This window comes from Polypterus senegalus, chromosome 1, assembly GCF_016835505.1.
Source record: "Polypterus senegalus isolate Bchr_013 chromosome 1, ASM1683550v1, whole genome shotgun sequence".
In the NCBI taxonomy this organism is placed as follows: domain Eukaryota; kingdom Metazoa; phylum Chordata; class Cladistia; order Polypteriformes; family Polypteridae; genus Polypterus; species Polypterus senegalus.
The window spans coordinates 189758829-189780040 of NC_053154.1; the positions used below are offsets into that span (position 1 = coordinate 189758829).

A 21212-nucleotide genomic window follows, 5' to 3' on the forward strand; every position below is an offset into this window, starting at 1 on the left:
TAACTGTTTCATACAATAAAGTATGAAGTCACTATGGCACAAAGGTTAGCACTGTTAACTACAGGGCACCATAAAACTTGGTTCTAATAATGGCCTGGTGGAATTTGCATGCCTGAATGGATTTTTTTTTTAATGGGAACTCTCTTTTATATCCCATCTCTCAAAGATGTATGTCAAATGAATTTGTTACTCTAAAGTGTCCTTATATTAGTGAGTCTGGGTGTTTTAGGGTATACAGAGACAGACAGACACTATGTCAAGAGTTGGTCCTTGCTTTCTGCTATTAAGTAGGTTTGATGCAATGAAAAATGCAACAGAAGAAACATCTAGTCAGTCGTTAGGTTCCCAGGGATAGAAAGTCTCTAAAATGTTGACTCTGCAATAGTGGTAGCTGTGAACAGCAGAGGGTGCATAGAGTCCAGAGAACAGAGAAGTGTGCCGGAAGATAGGGATTGGCACTTCCATAATTCTCTACCAGATGAATGGCACTAATGATCAGCTGGACTAATCTGGAATCTAGCTGAATTCCAGAATAAGGCAGAAGTGGGGATGTGATGGTTATAATTTCTGCTGAAGGAACATGAACTCTGCAATCACTACATGACAGTACTGTACAACGATATGCCCCTATGAGAGTAACTTCAATTGGGTCAAGCCTGAGTATGTGCAGGATTAGGAAATTCATAAGTCAAATACTTCTAAAGAGGATGACTAAGAAAGTATGAACTGAAATGGTTTAGGTAAGAGCATTATGAAAATGTACAAGTAAAATACTATGAGAGTCACAAAAAGCAAAAATAATAAGTGATAAGGACTCTGAGAATGAGTAATGAGAATGCTATACTTGGGTGTAGAGTAATTGTTTCTATGAAATGGGAAGTGTAAGATATACACAAAAAGATGGTAAATTACCTATAATGCTCAAGAATCCTGGGAAAGCCCCAGCTTAGCCACCAAGTCCTAAGATGTACCGTGTTTCCAAGATAATGAAAACATATTAATCAGTTACATCTTTGGAACAATTGGGATCTTGCTAACGAAATAAACACATAATAGCCAAGACGTGTCCTTAGCATTTCAAATTTCCAAAGGGAGGGCGCACAATACTACAAGATTTCTACAGGTCTCTGCCTCACTTAGTCAGCATTTAGCATGTTCTACCTGCTCAACAGTGCCTGACTTTTGATAACTATAACAAATGCGAGATGCATCAAGGTCATGCAAATAAAAAGTGGTTCCCATTGGAGTCTGGTGTCAAGTAGCATGCAGTTCTGACAAATATTAAAGAATACAATATAATCAGCTCTCACCTCTTTTAGAATACACTGCAAAGTTTTTGCTGTTTCAGGGGACATATTCCAGGGATCTCTCTCATCTGCTAGCATGGCATCCAGTGTACCCTTCTCCAGAACTACGTCAAAGCAGCTGTCAGAAAAGCTCAATTTACGGGCATCCATTTGATACCACTCCAGTCCTCGACAGTTGGGATGTTTAGCAGCCATGTTGCTGATACACACTGAAGAGTAGTCTATATTGGTGATGTTGGTGAAGCCAGAACAATACAAGTCAAAACTCAGGGTGCTGTTTCCACAGCCTGCAACAAAAAGAGCATGACACAGTTGACGGCAATACCTGAATGTCTTTCACATACCTACTGGGCACTCCCTGAAAGACAGTGGCTTATGTTTGACCCTCTGGAAGCTCATTCCTGAGATTACTTCAGGAATAAAAGCATGAATTTTTGGAAGTGGAAACTAACATATGATAAAGTAAAATTAGGCAGGACAAGAATTTAACAACAGTTTTTGGTAGCTTGAATGATTAGTATGATGAAAAAACTTTTATAGTCTTGATAAATCTCTGCTATTCCTTTTTGTAAAGCAGATCAGATCATTATTCTGAGGAACAAAAATTTTAAAGTGGAAGCTTTAAAAGAAAAGGAACAGTTAAGGGCTTGAAGCAAACCTGCAGTCACAATAACAGAGAACTAACAGTTGACTGAAAAAGATGAGGAAATAAAAGCAGCTGCCTGAAAATTTTCATTGCAGCACTGTCAGATTAAATCTTGGTTGGTGATCCATAAGTATTATATACATGATTAAACTGTATCAAAAAATTTCCACCTGTCCTCTGTAGCACTTTTCAAAAACCTGAGGATGTTCCTAATCCTGTTTGTAATGAGCTGCCTACTTGCACTATTAATCAGGGGAGTGGACATGCTTCTCTGGAAAGCTGCCCTTATGCCTCAGGCTGCCCAGCTGCCAAGTGCAGCATATTATTCAAGACCAGGTCAACCTCCTCACTGTTTCACACCCAGAGCCTGACAGGTCAGTGGCACTAGCAAGGGGCCTTCCTGACTAACTACATGGCTGACTGCTTTATCATAAATAAAAAAATAAGCACTAAACTCAAACAGAAAGACAGTAGTTTGCATTATGTTATCTACTGTGCACATGCTTTATGGCTATACTTTATTAACAACACAAAAGAGAGACACTGCCACAATATTGTAGGCATAAATATATGCTTAAATCAATGCAAAAATGAAGAAACAAAATATAGTGTATATGCTCAAGGTGTCAGAAGGTGAATAAGGACAGTTAATGTCATGTGGTTGAGCAGACACAGAGATGAGATGGGGCGTTGGCATCAGAAGTTCAGCAGATATGAACATTGGGCAAGATGCTGCTACTGATGAAGCTGACAACTGTGATGCCTGCTTTCCACTTAAGGAAGATGAGTGTTAAGAAATAAAGAAGAAAATGCAGTAAACAAAAGAAGCAAAACATGTGCAAAAGTATTCCCACAAGTGTTTTACACATTCTTTTTGTGCAGCCCAAAGTTGATTGTCTTTAAGATATAACTTTTGGTTCCATAGAGAGAAAGAGGAAAAAAAAAAATTTGGTCTTGGTAGATGAAAAATCCAAAAAAGAGGTCTCTGACTTCACATTATATCTCTGCTAGGGTGTCAGACTATATTGTCTCTATTTTTCTTTAATCCTAACTACTGACTTTCACTGAATGAATGCTTACCCTGAAGGTATAATGGTAAAAGACACAACGTTTATGATCTAAAGGGACTTAATTGCAAAGTTCTTCCTATAGCTCCACACCAACCACATCTTTAAAACTGGAAGGGAAGTAAAGAAAAAGATGCTGGATGTTCACCTCTCAGTGCAGAATTGCTTATTATCACCTCTGAAACGGACTGGAAACTGGTGGCTCAGCACCAAAAAATGTGAGGTTGTGCTAATAAGCCAGAACAACACAGTAGTTCTTGCATGCATGGTGTAAATAGAAGCCTACTCTTATGCTGCTTCAAAGCAGAATGGCAAGAAAACAGAGCATGTGGCAAAATTACTGAGGAATTCTAGCACTCAAAGAATGATGCCTACTTGTTTCTTGCATTTGTATGCTTTATGGTCTTTCAAGAGCAATGTATCGAAATTCACACTCAGGTCTAACTTCATCTTACTCACAACGTGCCTTAATTGACATGATTTCCAGCAGTTATCAAGTAGGAAGACTTCTAAACAAGACTACATACCTGCATCAAACTGATATTATGAGCCCCAGGGATCTGCCAAACATGTGTCAAGAATCTGCTGCAGCAAAGTCTAAATGAATCTGAACTGCATGACAGGGAAAAGTAATTTAACTGTCTTATTTGTGGAGGCGGGAAGTCTCAATCTCCACCAACACTCCTTGACACCACTGACACTTCATAGCCCCGCATTAATGGATGACTCATATTCATACAGAAAACCTATACTGTATAAGCTAGTTAACATATCATCTGTAAAAAATTGAAAGAAATAAAAAAAAATCACTGATGTGGCCAATTTTCTGAGATGGGAAATATAGCCTCAATAAGTGTCCAATGCATTCATAAGAATTAGAAGAACCAAGTTAACATATCAAACACAAGCAGGTCAGTGAAAGAAACACCTTGAAAAAGTAAATGTACTGCCCAATCCACAAGCTCTTACAAAATGATTGGACCTCACATGCATGAAAATTAAACTATATACAAAACAATATCCAAAATATGGTGAAGTGGCTTTTATCCGTAACTATACCACACCTGTCAAGTGACAGAACTCTACCTAGAGGATTAAATGCCATCTTGTCATTAAGGAGAGTTGTATAGGAAAGTGTGACATAGTAATGCCATGACCCATACCCATGAGAATATTTTACCTGATTAAGAGGATGGCCAAAAATGTCCAGCAGAAATAGCCCACCGGTCAATGAGCTGGTTTCATATCTTAGAAAGCAAGCTCCCTGGTTAGTGAGTTGTACATATTTCCAAACATAATGTGCATTTGAATGAGAAAAGGTGGTGGTAAAGACTGACCCTGGTTTTTGCTGTCAAAGTTCACAGAAAAAGGCCCTAAAGTCAATGGATAAAACAGGAAGCTGCAACAAGCAGCATTACCCAATCCTTCTTACAGTGGCATATATATATATATATATATATATATATATATATATATATATCTCGTTTAAAGTTTTGAAATAGTTTTTAAAAGTTAAAACTATTGACTCATGAATCAGAGTACAGATGCGGTCTCCCCATGCTTTGTTTGGGTGCAACAGATCTCCTCCCATTACCCAAGATATGAGAGTTTGTTTGTTTGTAATTCCTAAACTGGCTCCATATGAATGTTAGAAAGGGTGGGTGTATGCGTGAGCAGACTATTTAGTAGATTACTGCACTGTCTAGGGTTGGTTCCTGTATTGCACTAGATGCTACTAGGTAGGATCCCACTTCCTAAGGGCCTGAACTGAATTAAGTGGGATTGAATTATATAGAAAATCACTATTATTTTATAGATGGGTTGATAACTTTGAGTTTTAGCTTCCATTTGATTTAACTGTGCACTGCTACACAAGATCAATCTACTCCGAATCTGATTTCTATATATCTATGGAGCCCAATCAGTTACAATGACCAAACTCAGCTTTGCCAAACTGTAGCACCAATCCACCCCAATTTTCATGGTCACACCTGATGACCTTAGCAAAGCAAAGTCAGCCCTAGTATACCTAGCACAACTCTTTAAACATCAGTTAAAGAAAGACTGGCATTGATCATTAGGGAAAGTTAAACAGTGTTTTGATCATTCTCCAAAAAAAAAAAAAAACAATAGCATTTCTAGTTTTTCTGAAGAAAATTCATCAGGTGCATGTCAGATATGATTTCTGACAGAAATTAAAAACGTATAATGTGAACACTGATATGGCCCGATTGATAAATAGAAAACCCAACTACTTCTGGTGGCATTAAAAAGTAATGTATTCTGTGGGAAGTAAAAGAAACAATTATGGACAGCATAAGCTAAAATTTATATTGGCTGAGTGAAGATATAGATTTGTTTCATTGTATTTGAGTTTAGATACAAAATCATAAAGTTTAAGGTAAGATAAACTTAACTGGCCCCTACTGCAGTTTATTATCATAATACCATTTTTTGCTCTCTTATATTGGCCAATAGGCTTAGTGTTCACATGAGACATAATAATTATGTGTGTCACTAACAGATTATTGATGCATATTGATTGTGTTAATGTATAGGGACTTTGTACCACTCTGTAAATCACTGCATTTCTTAACCACGGACCATCTCAAAGTGCCATGTTGGCACAATTTTAAATGATGCTGTGGCCTTGTTTCATTTGAAATTCTACTGCCTCACCTAGAATATGAGACCTCTCCCTGTGCAGTCTTGCCAGATTCTTATAATGGGGGAATTATGAAAATTTCAAAGCCCATTTTGTGTTTAGAAAAGGAAGATCACATGCAAGTGTTACTATTTTTATCAAGAAAGTGGATGAAGTCCCCTAGCGGTCACTTTTGCTCCTCTTCCACTAGAAACCAGGAACCAGACAGAATTTGGCAATTTAATTTCCATTTAATGCTTTCTAAAGACTCCTAAAGCCACAAAATATTCATGCATTGCTGTTTTCTGCTTTTTGTACATTCTATGTTGGCCCAGTAATGCCTGAATGTGGCCCTGGTGATATCAAAATCACTCCAAGTTATTGGCCGTACCACCATTTGAATAACTGTCTTGTGACTACATCTTTATTTCTCAGCTTTAAACACTTGCTTCAGTTTGTTGTGTTTTGTAATGTACTCACTTTCTATGCAAATTGCAGTAACAAGCATATTTGTCTGCAGACAAAGTGCACAATGTAACATTTGTTGCATGTATATGAATGTCAAAGAAGTTGTCACAAAAAACATCCCCCTAAGAAGTGAAAGCAGCAAAAGGATACAGCTAATTTTCTCTTTTATCAACTTTAAGTACACAAATATATGTGTTCAAAGCTATTAATGTATAGGCAATGTCTCCTTGTATGTTCTTGCTTGTAATAATAAAGAACCAGGAATATTATTTTCACAATTACTTTGTTTATGGCTATTACTTGTAAACTTACTTGATGCAACATGTCTATCTGCTTAATCTGAAGAGTAAATACAGCATATAATGTATGTTTAAATGTATTTTTAAAAATTTTAATGCAGATATATTTTAACATTATCATTTACATTTTAATCAGATTTTCTCTGATTTATGAAATAAAAGATAAAAGACCAATGACCCAGTCCAGGGCAAACCACACCATTAGGACACTGATGGACCCAAAAACAGGGCAACCCCTGTCATAATGCTGTTTAGAGGGTTCTATCTTTGATTAGCTGTTGGGGGGGTGGGCAAGCTACTGATAGGCCTCTAAGGTAGCTGGAAGGGCAGGCCATAAGTCAGAAAGGGAAAATCAAAAACAGTTAAGTAACTGTACCCCAATGCTAAACTAATACATTAGCGCGTAAAAGCAAGGCTTCAGAGTGCCCAGAGCAGAAAATGTTCTTATACTGTGAGAGGATATTGAGGCTGCGGTGGGCTTTAATTCTCCCAGAATACACATTAAGCCTACTGGGACAAAATAGAAATGGCTGGATGCAGCCACCCAAGCACTAATGCTTTTAAAAGCTTGCATTAGAGAATGACAGACTTACATCTCAGTGCAGATAAACTCCTGAGGCAGAATCTTCTTTATCCTTCATCTTTTCTAGCAGGACTACAATAGTCTTATGTAAAGTTGTTGTATGTCTCCTTATTAACACAGTTCCAAAAACAGTAAGGTACTACAAAGGTGCCTGTATCGCTCACAACCAGGTCCCTGCAAGTTCATATTATAACTGATGGTGTTAAGGGGTTTTAAACTTTAGGGGATCTAGTTCCAATTCAAGCTCACCACAGGCCCCTACACCAGTTTTCCACAGTTTCTCTGATGCTGAAGAGGAGCCTACACAATTAAGTGACTAGGCGCCGTAAACATTGCTATCTGGCACAAAAAGGTAACTGGAGCAGTAATACTGTAACATGGAACAGGAACCTTGAGTCAGTTATATGCACAGAGGCCTTGTGATCACAGGTGGGTCTCTTTTGGGTGGGGTGTAAATGTTGGTGATATTTATACAATTAGTACTCTCAATTTGAAAACAACACATTTGTGTCCAGATGATGCCATTCTGGGACAGTTGCTTGAAGATTTAAATACTGGCAAGTGGATTAATTCCATATCTGGTGATATATTATGAGGATTAGATGCCAAAACAGACTTGCTCCTCCTGACCTCTAAAGCTGATAGCCGTATCTGACACTGAGTTAACTAGCGAGAAGATAATTTAAAATGGGTTTATGTTAGAATTAAAAAGAGGGATTGATCCCATATGAATGCAAAGACATATGCTTGTACAAGGGGATGGACTGACACCCTATTAAGGACTGGCTTTTGTCTTCTCTGATGCGATTGGGACAGGATGAACCCCACCCGACCTTAAGCAGGTTTAATAATATCATGTATGGTTTGTCAAGGCACAGCAACAAACAATATACAGATTTACCAGCTCATGCTTCCCTGTGACAATGATAAATAGAGGCAAAGTGCCAAGCCCACGATTGCAGGTACATGCTCATTAACTTGGCCTTGTATTTCCCATGTAATCTACCCCCATCCAGTTAATCAGCTCACCCTAAACATGTTACAATCAAAAAGCTGCGTCCATTTTAATATTAAAGGAAAGAAAAAATGCTAGCTCCAAAAAAGAGAATTTAAAGACTATAAGAACAATGAAATAGAAAAAAAAAAATTAAAAAGTAAGGCTGTCTGCCACTGTGCTGGCTATGAAAGAAGAATGGGTGGGGGGAGCAAAATAACAAGCCTGATGGTAAAAAAAGTGTTTGAAAAACCTGTGTAAGCTGTAAAGGGAAGCTGTAAAGGGAAACAAAAATGTGGTTGTGCACCCTAGGTAAAAGGCTGGGCAAAAACTTCATGTAACCTAGAAAGGATAGCTAAAATTAAGGAGGGGTGCTGCCTAGCAACAGGTTGGGTGGAAATGACATGGCGGGATTGTATCCTAGCAACAAGCTATGAGAATTGAAAAGGTGGGATGGTACCCTAACAAAAGGCAGCTGAAATTAAAAAGGAGGAGAAGAAGCCTTTCAATAAGCTAGATTGAAATTAAAAGGGTATATAACAGATCACATGGAAGTGAAAGGTGTGAAGGTATCTTAGCGATGGACTGCTAGAAATGACGCGAGGAGTGACACCATTGTGACAGAAATTAAAAGTTGCAGACAGGGTGTAAATAAAAAATATCCTACAGTAGATGCAGACTAGGTAAAACTGAAAATGTGGGGGAGGCATCTAACAACATCACTGGTAAACATGCATGGGATTTACAGACATGAGATAATTTTCCAAAGGTGAAGGAGTCGGGATTAGGAGCAAAAATAACCTAGGAAGGAAAATTTTTACATTTGCAGAACTAAAAAAATAATAATAATTTGGATAAGCAAGTTGGATGCAAGAATACAATAACAAAAAAAAAATCCAGATGGGAAGATCTTGTGCAGAATTTCAGTTAAAACGTCTAGAAAACAAAACTGGGTAAACATTACTCTCATCTCTTTTATTCCTCCTCCAGAAAAACAACAGCATCTAAATATAAACTAAATTACAGTAACATATGTTATTTATAAATAAATTACTTTGACTATTTTACATTGGATAACAAAATACACTACATAAAATATATTGAGGCTCATGTTATTAAAGGGGGGGGGAGTTTGGGGCTAAACGCATGCTAAAGAGAATCAGTCGGATCATCTGCTGGCTTGCTGCTGCTGGCGGGCTGCATTTTCTGCTTGTCGTTGTCTTAAGAGCTGGGAGCACATGAAGTGTGTCTGCCAAACGCATTCCAACAACTGCTAGGTTAGATGTCCGTGAACTTGTTTTAAATGATGTCTGACTACCTTGTCTCGCTGAACGTCACATTATCTTCTGAGAAGATCACGTCTCATCTCCCTAGTCTCCCTTCGCAGAGGAGAAGTAGTGTGTTAAAGAAGTTATGAAAAAGAAAAGGAAACATTTAAAAAATAATGTAACATGAATGTCAATGTAATTGTTTTGTCACTGTTATGAATGTTGCTGTCATCAAGGATTTGATTATCATTATTACTTTCAATCAGGTTCGTATTTGGAGGACGTGTTGTGTTCAAGTTACATTACGTGTTTGTCAACTGTTGTAAAGATAACAGGTTTCATTCATCGAAGTGTTCACTACCCAAATCGCTACTCATGAATCTAAGTTGTTTAACAGGCATTCCCGGTATTAACTTGTGGATTTGCCTGCGAGTATTTAGCAGCAGCGTCTCTATGAACTTGTGGATTTGCCTGCGAATATTTAGCGACAGCATGTCTATTAACTTGTGGATTTCCCTGCGAGTATTGAGCAACAGCATGTCTATTAACTTGTGGATTTTTCTGTGAGTATTTAGAGACAGCGTCTCTATGAACTTGTGGATTTGCCTGCGAGTATTTAGCGTCAGTGTGTCTATTAACTTGTGGATTTTTCTGTGAGTATGTTTCACGAAGTTGCTTCCGTCTAGCTGCGTCTGACATGCCTCCTTTTCACTGTTTTCTCACAGCTTGGATTGCTGCTGTCATAATCGGTTTGAGTTTCATGGTTTGTTTCAATTACGTTAGTATTTGCAGGACTTGTGTTGAAGTGACATTCGGCATCTGTCGGCATCTGACATTTGGGCAGGCAGCCAATTACGTGGGAGGCGTGGGGATGGGGGACGCAACTCCGCCTCACACGGCGACCGAGCTGCAGGCTATGGACGTATATATGTGCGTAAGTAGGATTCAGTTATGACTGGTACGCGTAGAATTTTGAAATGAAACCTGCTTAACTTTTGTAAGTAACCTGTAAGGAATGAGCCTGCCAAATTTCAGCCTTCTACCTACATAGGAAGTTGGAGAATTAGTGATGAGTGAATCAGTGAGGGCTTTGCCTTTTATTAGTATACCAGCAAAATACCCGCGCTTCGCAGTGGAGAAGTAGTGTGTTAAAGAAGTTATGAAAAAGAAAAGGAAACATTTCAAAAATAACGTAACATGATTGTCAATGTAATTGTTTTGTCACTGTTATGAGTGTTGCTGTCATGTATATATATATATATATATATATATATATACTAGCAAAATACCCGCGCTTCGCAGAGGTGAAGTACTGCCTTAAAATATTTATTAAGAAGAAAATTAAACCTTTTTAAACCGAGGGAAAATATATCAATAATTATTTGTTAAGGATCTCTTTGTATACCACATTGTGAGTTCGGCCCTACGGTTGTAATATGACCAAGCTGTGCGCTGAGCTTACTCTTGAGCATGCAACTTACAGTTGACCATGTGAACAGTAATCTTGTTTCAAACCTCACAGCTTGGATTGCTGCTGTCATAATTGGTTTCAGTTTCATGGTTTGTTTCAATTACGACAATATTTGTAGGACTTGTGTTGAAGAGACATTCGGCATCTGTCAAGCGTTGTAAGTATACAACCGGTTTCATCGATAACTTCACATCCAGCTTTTGAGAGTTTAAACATTCATAAACATCAAAATGTCCACTACTGAAATCATCACCTGTCAATCTAAGATGTTTAAGAGGCATTGGCGGTTGTCAAAAGGTGTAAAACATTTGGCAATTTCAGTACACTTGAAAGCGACAACCGAACAATTCACCGGCAGCCATCAACTCACATGCAGATGTATAGGTGAAGGGCTTAAGCATTCCACTCTTCTAGTGCTCCTGTGTAATATAATTATCTCCTGTACCGTCATCAGTCCACACCTTGAACCTGTCCCAGTCATTCAATACATAAGACACAATGTTCCTCCGGATATCAAGAGTGAGCCTGATATGGCCGTGCAATATGATCATCTCGATAGACATGGTAATGGGGGTTGGAATGATAAAGGAAATGGGTACCTGAGCAATGTAAAGTAAGTGTAAAATACCTACACAATAACTATAATTGTAATAAACAAACAATAAAACAGTGGAAAAGCCGTGGATTAAACAAAAAGGCTGTAGTTATCAGTAGGGAGACGTGAATCCCGAGGCGAAGCAAGGAAGGGAATGTAGAGACTGGAGCAACAGACGGTCTTATATAGGCAGGCAGCCAACAACGTGGGAGGCGTTGGGATGGGGGACCCAATGCCGCCTCACACGGCGACCGAGCTGCAGGCTATGGATGTATATATGTACGTGAGTAGGATTCAGTTAGCGTTGGGAACCCGTGTACCAAATTTCTTGAAGATGTGCCCATAAGTAACAAAGACTGTTGAAAAGTTCAATATGGCGGCTGACAGTGGCATCATACCACCGAAATAAGTACATACATCGGTTTTGGTTAGCGCAGGGAAGCCACCTACCAAATTTCGTGAAGATGGGGTCAGCCTTCTACCTACACGGGAAGTTTGAAAATTGGCGACGTTGGAAAGTTCAATATGGCGGCCGACAGTGGCGTCATACCATCGAAATAAGTAAGTACAGCGGTTTCGGTTAGCGCAGGGAAGCCGCCTACCAAATTTCATGAAGATGGAGCCATAAATAAGAAAGTTCAACATGGCGGACGTTGTCGACCATTATTGACCGTTATGACCGTTACGTGTAGAATTCCGAAATGAAACCTGCTTAACTTTTGTAAGTATGCTGTAAGGAAAAGGCCTGCCAATTTTCAGCTTTCTACCTACATGGGAAGTTGGAGAATTAGTGATGAGTGAGTGAGTGAGTGAGTCAATCAGTGAGGGCTTTGCCTTTTATTATTATAGATACATATATATACATATATATATATATATATATATACACATATATATATATTACACACATATATACATATATATATATACATATATATATATATATATATATATATATATATATATATATTACACATATATATATACAGTATATATATACACACACACAGTGCATCACAAAACTCCATAATGACAAAGTGAAAAAGTTTACTTGAGGTTTTTGCAAATTTATTAAAAATAAAAAAACTGAGAAATCACATGTACTGTACATAAGTATTCACAGCCTTTGCTCAATGCTTTGTTGATGCACCTTTGGCAGCAATTACAGCCTCAAGTCTTTTTGAATATGATGCCACAAGCTTAGCACACCTATCCTTGGCCAGTTTCGCCCATTCCTCTTTGCAGCACCTCTCAAGCTCCATCAGGTTGGATGGGAAGCGTCAGTGTTCAACCATTTTAAGATCTCTCCAGAGATGTTCAATCGGATTCAAGTCTGGGCTCTGGCTTGGCCACTCAAGGACATTCATAGAGAGTTGTCCTGAAGCCACTCTTTTGATATCTTGGCTGTGTGCTTAGGATCGTTGTCCTGCTGAAAGATGAACCGTCGCCCCAGTCTGAGGTCAAGAGCGCTCTGGAGCAGCTTTTCATCCAGGACGTTTCTGTATATTGCTGCAGTCATCTTTCCCTTTATCCTGACTAGTCTCCCAGTTCCTGCCGCTGAAAAACATCCGAAAAGCATGATGCTGCCACCACCATGCTTCACTGTAGGGATGGTATTGGCCTGGTGATGAGTGGTGCCTGGTTTCCTCCAAATGTGACGCCAGGCATTCACACCAAAGAGTTCAATCTTTGTCTCATCAGACCAGAGAATTTTGTTTCTCATGGTCTGTGAGTCCAACAGGTGCCTCTTGGCAAACTCCAGGCGGGCTGCCATGCTCCTTTTACTAAGGAGTGGCTTCCGTCTGGCCACTCTACCATACAGGCCTGATTGGTGGATTGCTGCAGAGATGGTTGTCCTTCTTGAAGTTTCTCCTCTCTCCACAGAGGACCTCTGGAGCTCTGACAGAGTGACCATCGGGTTCTTGGTCACCTCCCTGACTAAGGCCCTTCTCCCCCGATCGCTCAGTTTAGATGGCCGGCCAGCTCTAGGAAGAGTCCTAGTGGTTTCGAACTTCTTCCACTTACGGATGATGGAGGCCACTGTGCTCATTGGGCCCTTCAAAGCAGCAGAAATGTTTCTGTAACCTTCCCCAGAGTTGTGCCTCGAGACAATCCTGTCTCGGAGGTCTAACAGACAATTCCTTTGACTTCATGCTTGGTTTGTGCTCAGACATGAACTGTCAACTGTGGGACCTTATATAGACAGGTGTGTGCCTTTCCAAATCATGTCCAATCAACTGAATTTACCACAGGTGGACTCCAATGAAGCTGCAGAAACATCTCAAGGATGATCAGGGGAAACAGGATGCACCTGAGCTCAATTTTGAGCTTTGTGGCAAAGGCTGTGAATACTTATGTACATGTGCTTTCTCAATTTTTTTTTTTTTAATAAATTTGCAAAAATCTCAAGTAAACTTTTTTCACGTTGTCATTATGGGGTGTTGTGTGTAGAATTTTGAGGAAAAAACGAATTTAATCCATTCTGGAATAAGGCTGTAACATAACAAAATGTGGGAAAAGTGATGCGCTGTGAATACTTTCCGGATGCACTGTATGACTATATAAGCAACTTTTACTAGATATAAGCCTTCATTTTAACATTTTTCCCCAATTTTGTATGTTTTACTCATATGCAAATGACAGAATTTGCAATGATACTTGATGTGAAACATTGTGTGAAATAAAAGTCAACTAAGTCCTCTTCCATATCTGGCCTTTTTTCATGTTGGGGGGCATACTATAGCTGACACCTTATAGCCACATGAATAAAGGGAGACTAGCGCAGATGTGGACATGCAAAGGCTCTAATAAAACACAAGTGCCAAGTATGTGTATCTCCCCCAGCCAACCAGCTCCCTGCTTTGCTGGGGGCAATGCAGTTAGTATTCCCTGCACCTGTCCGCAGCAGTGGAGGTTTCCATTTGCAATGAAAAGGCAATTTCCATTCATGAGAAGTGCTGACTAGAATACACATGAGAGTGGACTGCGGATAAGAAGCCATCAGCAAGCTAAGCGCGTACAAACCCCCTACCCCTCACATTTCTCTCCTCCATTCACTGGAATCTCATTCAGAAAAAAAATAAATAAATAACAACCCTCTATCAGAAACATGCTAAGAGCTAAGCAGCCCCAACCAATGAGAGGAGGAGAGAGATCAATGCCACAGTGGCTGCGGAGCTGGATGAACAATGGTGGAATGAGAGAGAGAAAGTAGTGGGGAGGGGGGGAGGGGAGGGATGTTGGTCCATTCACTCCTTCACCCCATTGCAGGCTACAAATACATGTGACAATACAAAAGCAAATTTAATCAGCGACTGCTAGCATTGAGCAGAATAGTTAATACAAAAAACAGTGCAGCTTGGCACCAAGTCAGGTGGGAAGGAGAGATGGGTGGGTGCAGAAATATTAATCCCAAGTACTGTAACCCAAAAATGGTGGCTTAAAAAATGGTCACAATGTAGAATTTGTAATCTGTCAAGACAGACAGTTGGTCTGACTGGGTTGCCAGCTTGACAAGGTTGTATCTCGGGACAAGGGGAGGGGCATTCATTTCAATAGGATAGTGATAGACGGGTACTGGCATTTTAATATAGAGAGCTCAGGAGTGCATGAAGACCTGGGGCTGCCAAAAGCCACTTCAGAAGGAAGGGCACAGGACACTCTAGGAAGCATTTCTGATCCCAGGAAGTACCTTCAAAGAGAGAAATAAAGTAACCCGAGTCACAGTTGGGTTGTATGTGGTTTGTCAGGAGAGAAGTACTATGGAATGAAAACAACCAACGTTCATAAAGAATAGGATTTAACCTTAGTCATGGGAAGAGTCAGTAGACAGAGTAGCACAAAATAATTACCAATTCTTGCCCAGTGACATGAGCAGAATGTAAAGGTACAGTAATAGTTTATGTAAAGGAGAGTTTGGCATCACAACAGGGAGATGTTATTGCGTGTAGTTAAGAGAAAAACAGTCAAACTGACATCAGTCAGTTTTTGAGAGCACTATACAAGCCTAACAGAAAATGTTTTGCCTTATGGGAGACAGACACCAGTGTAGAAAGTAGGTGAAGCGTGTCATCTAGAAGTTACCTAATGTAAGTTACGGTATTTACATGGCCAGCAAGCAATGAAGCTTTACTCAGTATGATCTCTATACGTCAACACAGTGGTGCAGTGGTTAGCTCTACTGCCTTACAGATCTTGCAACCCCAGTCACCATGTTACCATCAGAGATTGACAACCTTTAAATGTTCTAATAAACATGTTAACCTCAAGATTTTCTGATGAAAAGACAAAATCACACATGCCCACGAGGACTCTAAATTGTTTTAGAAGGAGACTGAATAATTTTAATAAAAATACCAATAACATGTTTAATGTTTCATACCAACTTGAAACTTCATATCACAAAAGAAATAGCTACTATTCTCAAACTAGGGTGACAATAAATTCTTAAAAAGTCTTAATAGGTTACTATAAGTAAGCCTTCCGTTCTGGTATCAACTGCAGTGACCAGTATTCAGAGGGAACTTAGCTCATCACCATCTCTCCTTTAGTGTTCAAATATTCACTATTCCAGAGTATTAGTAGGTGGGCTATTATGCACATGCAGTAGAAACTGTGCCATTCTCAACTTCTTGGTGGCAGTTTTAAGCAAATGTGTTTAGAATATAGCTGGAAGGATAAACAGAGAACTGATGTAACGAAGGAAAAAAAAGGTTTCTTCTAAGAAAGTTAGAAAATGAAATCTGCTCATTCAAGTATAAACCATGGTAGTGCTGTTTTAGGGCATTCTGTCCAACTCCCCAATCTCTCATAATACACCTAATATAGTGAGAGGGTAGAAGGGTTGCACAACAAGCAAAAGACAGATGTTAGGGCTTACTACTAATACCATGAAAAACAATGCCTAGCTTGCAAAAAGGGAAAAAGAAAGGCATCATATCTGTAGCATCTTCCTCAGCTAGCAGTAAAGACACTCAGTCACTCCCTTGCACACATTTAAAAATTGCTTCTGGTAGGAAAAGTGTGATGCACACCTGCCCTCTACTGGAACAGTGGCCACATACTATTCACTGCCTGACTTTTAGGTTTGCATCTCCCTCTTACACTGGATTTTCTGATTGGATTCTGCCCTGCCAAAACAGTTATGTTTCTGAGGGTCTCTCTCATCTCAGCCACTGAATTCAAAATTGTCCTAGTGTCAATCACTTACTGCATACCACAATACTGGTTACTGACAAATATGAACAAAAACCTTTAAAAATCACACCTCCACCGCCAGGATTTCATGTGATGCCTTGGATTAAAAGTTCAGATGTATTTAAATTTTTATTCTTAAAGCACAAGGTTAATAACTACTGCTAAAGTTAGTAATATTGCATATAAATTAATTCTAAGAATTTTTATGTGGATTTCCTCATAGATCCAAAATATATTAAAACAAAACAAAAGCAAACATCTCATTTTCTAAACATAAAGCATAACATTTCCAAAATGCCTATAGGAACAGCAATTACGTGTTTCTAAATTAATGCCTTTTTTACAGAGGTCATTTAATAAAGGAGTGGGAAAAATGGCTAGGTATCAGTGAGCAGCTATAGAAAATAAGTTCTTAGGCCAGGTTTATACTTCACAGAACGTGACGCATGCTCCAGGGGACGCTCCTGCTACACAAGCATTTTACTGTTTATACTTGCGCGCATACTTTACGTAAATCTGGAAGAATCCACCAGGTGGTAGTGCGAGATATTATATTATCACGGGGAGAACAGGTTCGGCTTTACAGGATTGTGAATTGCCTGGAATACCCATTAAATTCCGATGACACTTTACCACAATATTTCTGAAAAGAATGTTTAAATGATTAAATCCATCAATCCAGGGATGTGTCCATTCCAGCAAGCATTCAGCACGAGGCTAAAACAATCACTGGATGTGGCCTCAGCTTATTGCAAAGTGAATACAAGCACACACATACACTGGAGTCATTTTAGCGGCACCAAATTCCCAAATCTGCATATCTTTGGAAGGAAACCAGAGCACAGTGTGGAATCCAAGCAGGGAATACCAGCGATGTGACTCCTTGCGAGACAGCAGTGCTACCGTTCCGCCACCGTGTCACCCCCATGTGTGTAATTATTAACAGCATTCATTATTTAAATGAAATTAGCAAATTATCTGTAAAATGTAACATGCATACTTTAATGCATTTAATCATGAAAGCGATATCAAGTATAAAACTTAAAGATTCTAAATTTGCAGATAGTTGGAATATCATACATTTAATACGTTCTGTGTGGAGATCTATTGCTGCTTGCCGTCGCTGTTAGGTCAGGAGGAAGTCCAAGAAGCTCGTAGCGATTAAAAACTGGGATGACGTTTACGACGGTCTGCTTTAATGATAAATTACGAGGTTAAAGTGGACATTCGAGATTAAAGCAGAAATTTCCTCTTTAATTACAAAATATATGTTTTCACCATGTCCTTCATTTTTTTTTCTCTGTGACTCAAATACAGTGCTGTACATTATGTTGCTGTTGTGAAGGTGCAAAAAAAAAAAAAAAAAAAAAAGATGGCACAAAAGATGATATGTGAGACTTTTAAAATTAATCCTGTCATTACGAACGGGAATATGTGATGCTTGAATATAAAAGCATCACGAATGCATCTGTATGTTGGCATTTTGCTTCACCACATCGAACCATTCATCAAGCATTGAAGCGCACACATTGATCCCATATGATCTGCATAGAGGCTTTCTGTGACATGTATATAGTAAACAGAGACTCTGCCGTCACGTTCCGACTTTTATCACACTGCGCCCCCCGACTTTTTGCTGGTACTGCAACTCGCGCACGGGTCACATTAAATGAGCCCTTATAATTCACTCTTGGAACACGTACATGCATGCATCGTGGCTGCCATACGTTCCCAGTGTTCACTTGACGACGTGTCCTCCGAGTAGGTCCTCAGAAATTAACTTTCATGATGAAATACATTAAAGTATATATGTTACATTTTACAGATAAATCGTTAATTCAATTTAAATAATAAATACTGTTAATAATTACATACATGGGGGTGACATAGTGGCGGAGCAGTAGCAGTGCTGTCTTGCAGGGAGTCACGTCGCTGGTATTCCCTGCCTGGAGTTTACATGTTTTCCTGCTGGGTTTCCACAGTATGCTCCAGTTTCCTTCCAAAGATATGCAGATTTGGTGACGCTAAAATGACACGTGTGTGTGTGTGTGTGCTGGTATTCACCTTGTAATGGGATTGTTTCAGCCTCGTGCTCAATGCTAACTGGAATGGACACATCCCTTAATTGATGGATTTAATCATTAAACAACCTTTTCAGAGATACTTCAGTAAGGTGTTATTGGAATTTTATGGGTGTTCCAGGCAATTCGTAACGCAAAGAAGCAGAACCTGTTCTCACCATGATAATATCTCGCACTGCCACCTGGTGGATTCTTCCAGATTTACGTAAAGTAAGTGTGCAAATATAAACAGTAAAATCCTTGCGTAGCAGGAACGTCTGCCGCAGTATGTGCTGCGTGAAGTATAAACCCAGCCTTACTTTTCATCTCTGCTTTATTTTTTGAAACTGTATTTCTTTCTTCAGTGAGATCAGAGTCAGATAGACATATAACTGCTTTCCATTTACCAGTTTTGTAGGAAATACAGTGCATATTGATATAGATAGATAAATAGATAGATAGATACTTTATTAATCCCAAGGGGAAAAACAATGCAATTAATACCACCAATAGTGTCTGGAATAAAGTTGTACAGCATAATTTGTGTTTGGAAATAAAAACAAATAGCCAAAATTAAATAAATGGTTATGGCAACTACAATTATTTGAATCTGACTCTTTACTTTAATTTTTTAATCTCTTAATCCAATTTAATATCACAGGAGCCGGAGCCAGAGCCTATCTTGGTAGCAGGGGCACGGATAAAAAAATGACAGGCTGCTATCCTATCAAAGCAAACATATGCACCCATACGGTGAAATAACTTAACTTACAAAAACACAGACCATTGTACAGATGTAGTGAAAATGTGAACACTCTACACAAAAAGTGTCTGGGCTAGGAACTAAATCACCACTCCACAAATGGACTCCTTCACAAATGGTTTATTACAATGAATGCATGTGGCCTAACAAACAATGCACAATAAAATGAATGTAACCTTGTATTTTTCCATTTGCGGAGTACTGAATATGTGTGGTCTGGAATAGTCATAAAATTTGTGCACATTTTAGAATAATTTCTCATGACGAAAAAACATAAATCTTCATATTTACTCCGGCTTACAATTTATGCATAGTATAAATGAGTATTAGTGACTTACACCAGAAGGTTTCGCTGTTAGCTCTCAGCTCTGGATCAATCACTCTAAATCAGGTATTAGCTATCAACTTCCAGTGCCAACTGGAATGAATACATTAACCACAGCATATGCATGTTCTTTCACTTTGTCTGTGGATATGGAGTCCAGTATTAATATGTTCGTCCATCCATTTTTAACCCAATTTTCCAGTTTAACATCATGCTGAGAGAAAGCCTATCCCAGCACCACTGGGCAAATTGCACAAACAAATTCATGTATATTGGACCAATTTAGAGATGACAAAAAAGCAGGTGTGAGATAGAAACATTGACCAATTCATGCCACTGTAGCACTGTTTTGTAATGTTATCAAGATTATTAATTACAACTTATTAATTACAACTTCTAGTTTGATTGACAAGTCATCTATCCTCCCAGTTCCAGAAACAACTTCCAGGCTGTCCCATGAACATTACTACAACTTCAGAACTGACTACTGGATTTAATTTATCCATAATTCAACTACCACATTTCACACCTTAGCCACTGAGACTTCCAGTGTGTCCTTAAGTTGGTTTTCCTTACTATTTACTATAGGTGATTTCAGGCAATTAGCAATATTCTTCAATCTGACAACCTATCTCCTGTACTCCCCTAACCCACTTATTTACATATTCCAGCCTAGTCTCTCGTATTCTGCATCTCTCTGAGGAGTCAAACTATAAGACTGTCAACCAGAACATCAATGGACTTCCAGGATCAACTAATACAAATCTGCAAACACAAGTGGATCAGGGTATGTAAGTTCAAGAAGAAAATGTCTGCAAAAATGTAAACAGAATGCTACAAATGACACGGACATCACAATGTACCGTAGAGAGGTACTGAAGGACAAAAATAACCTGATTAACTGTAGAAGCTGTCTCCTGAACCAGAAATACAGGTGGTCTGCATGCAGTGAAATACTGACACCTTGTGTTACATGTAAATATGCTAAAGATTTAATCTGCTGAACACTAAGCAAGTATAATGTGAGCAATTTACAGGGCTCAGCAAATTACACCACAAACCTTGTAACAGCAGGGGAACACAAATTACTCATGGATAGATTCTTCCTTTCCTTTCAGACCATTATTATTAATTTTTATATACTAACTGAAAGTGTGCTTGCTAAGTAATGTGCAGTGAAACTTTGTAATATTGAGAAATCTTACTCATCAAATTCATGTAATATGTGTATCTACTTAACTGCACAGTTGTCAACATTGTCTCACTGCTCTAGGGACCTGGGTTTGATTTTTGGCCTGGTAACTGTCAGTGGGGAGGTTTCACAATCTGTCATCTATCTATCTATCTATGTTCATAGGTTTTCTAAGGTATAACTGGATATTAGATGCAAAAGTGGCTGCAGTTTATTATAGGATTGGGAAAGGTCCTCTAGGAGATTAAAATATTAAGAGAGCACATCCAAAAATAGCAAGATATGAGGCCATTTGCATGGTATTGTGGGAGGGCAGATAACATGCAAATTGCCC

The 21212-nt window shown here is 38.9% G+C and overlaps 1 protein-coding gene across 1 annotated transcript in view; it reads right to left on the reverse strand.

Annotated features, from left to right (window-relative positions):
- The window catches only part of ece2a (endothelin converting enzyme 2a), a 95895-nt gene that overhangs the window by 45160 nt on the left and 29523 nt on the right, over positions 1 to 21212 (reverse strand). Inside the window, exon 2 of the mRNA XM_039765352.1 lies at positions 1311 to 1594. Within this exon, the coding sequence (XP_039621286.1) occupies positions 1311 to 1594 (284 nt within the window). The remainder of the gene's footprint in view (positions 1 to 1310; positions 1595 to 21212) is intronic.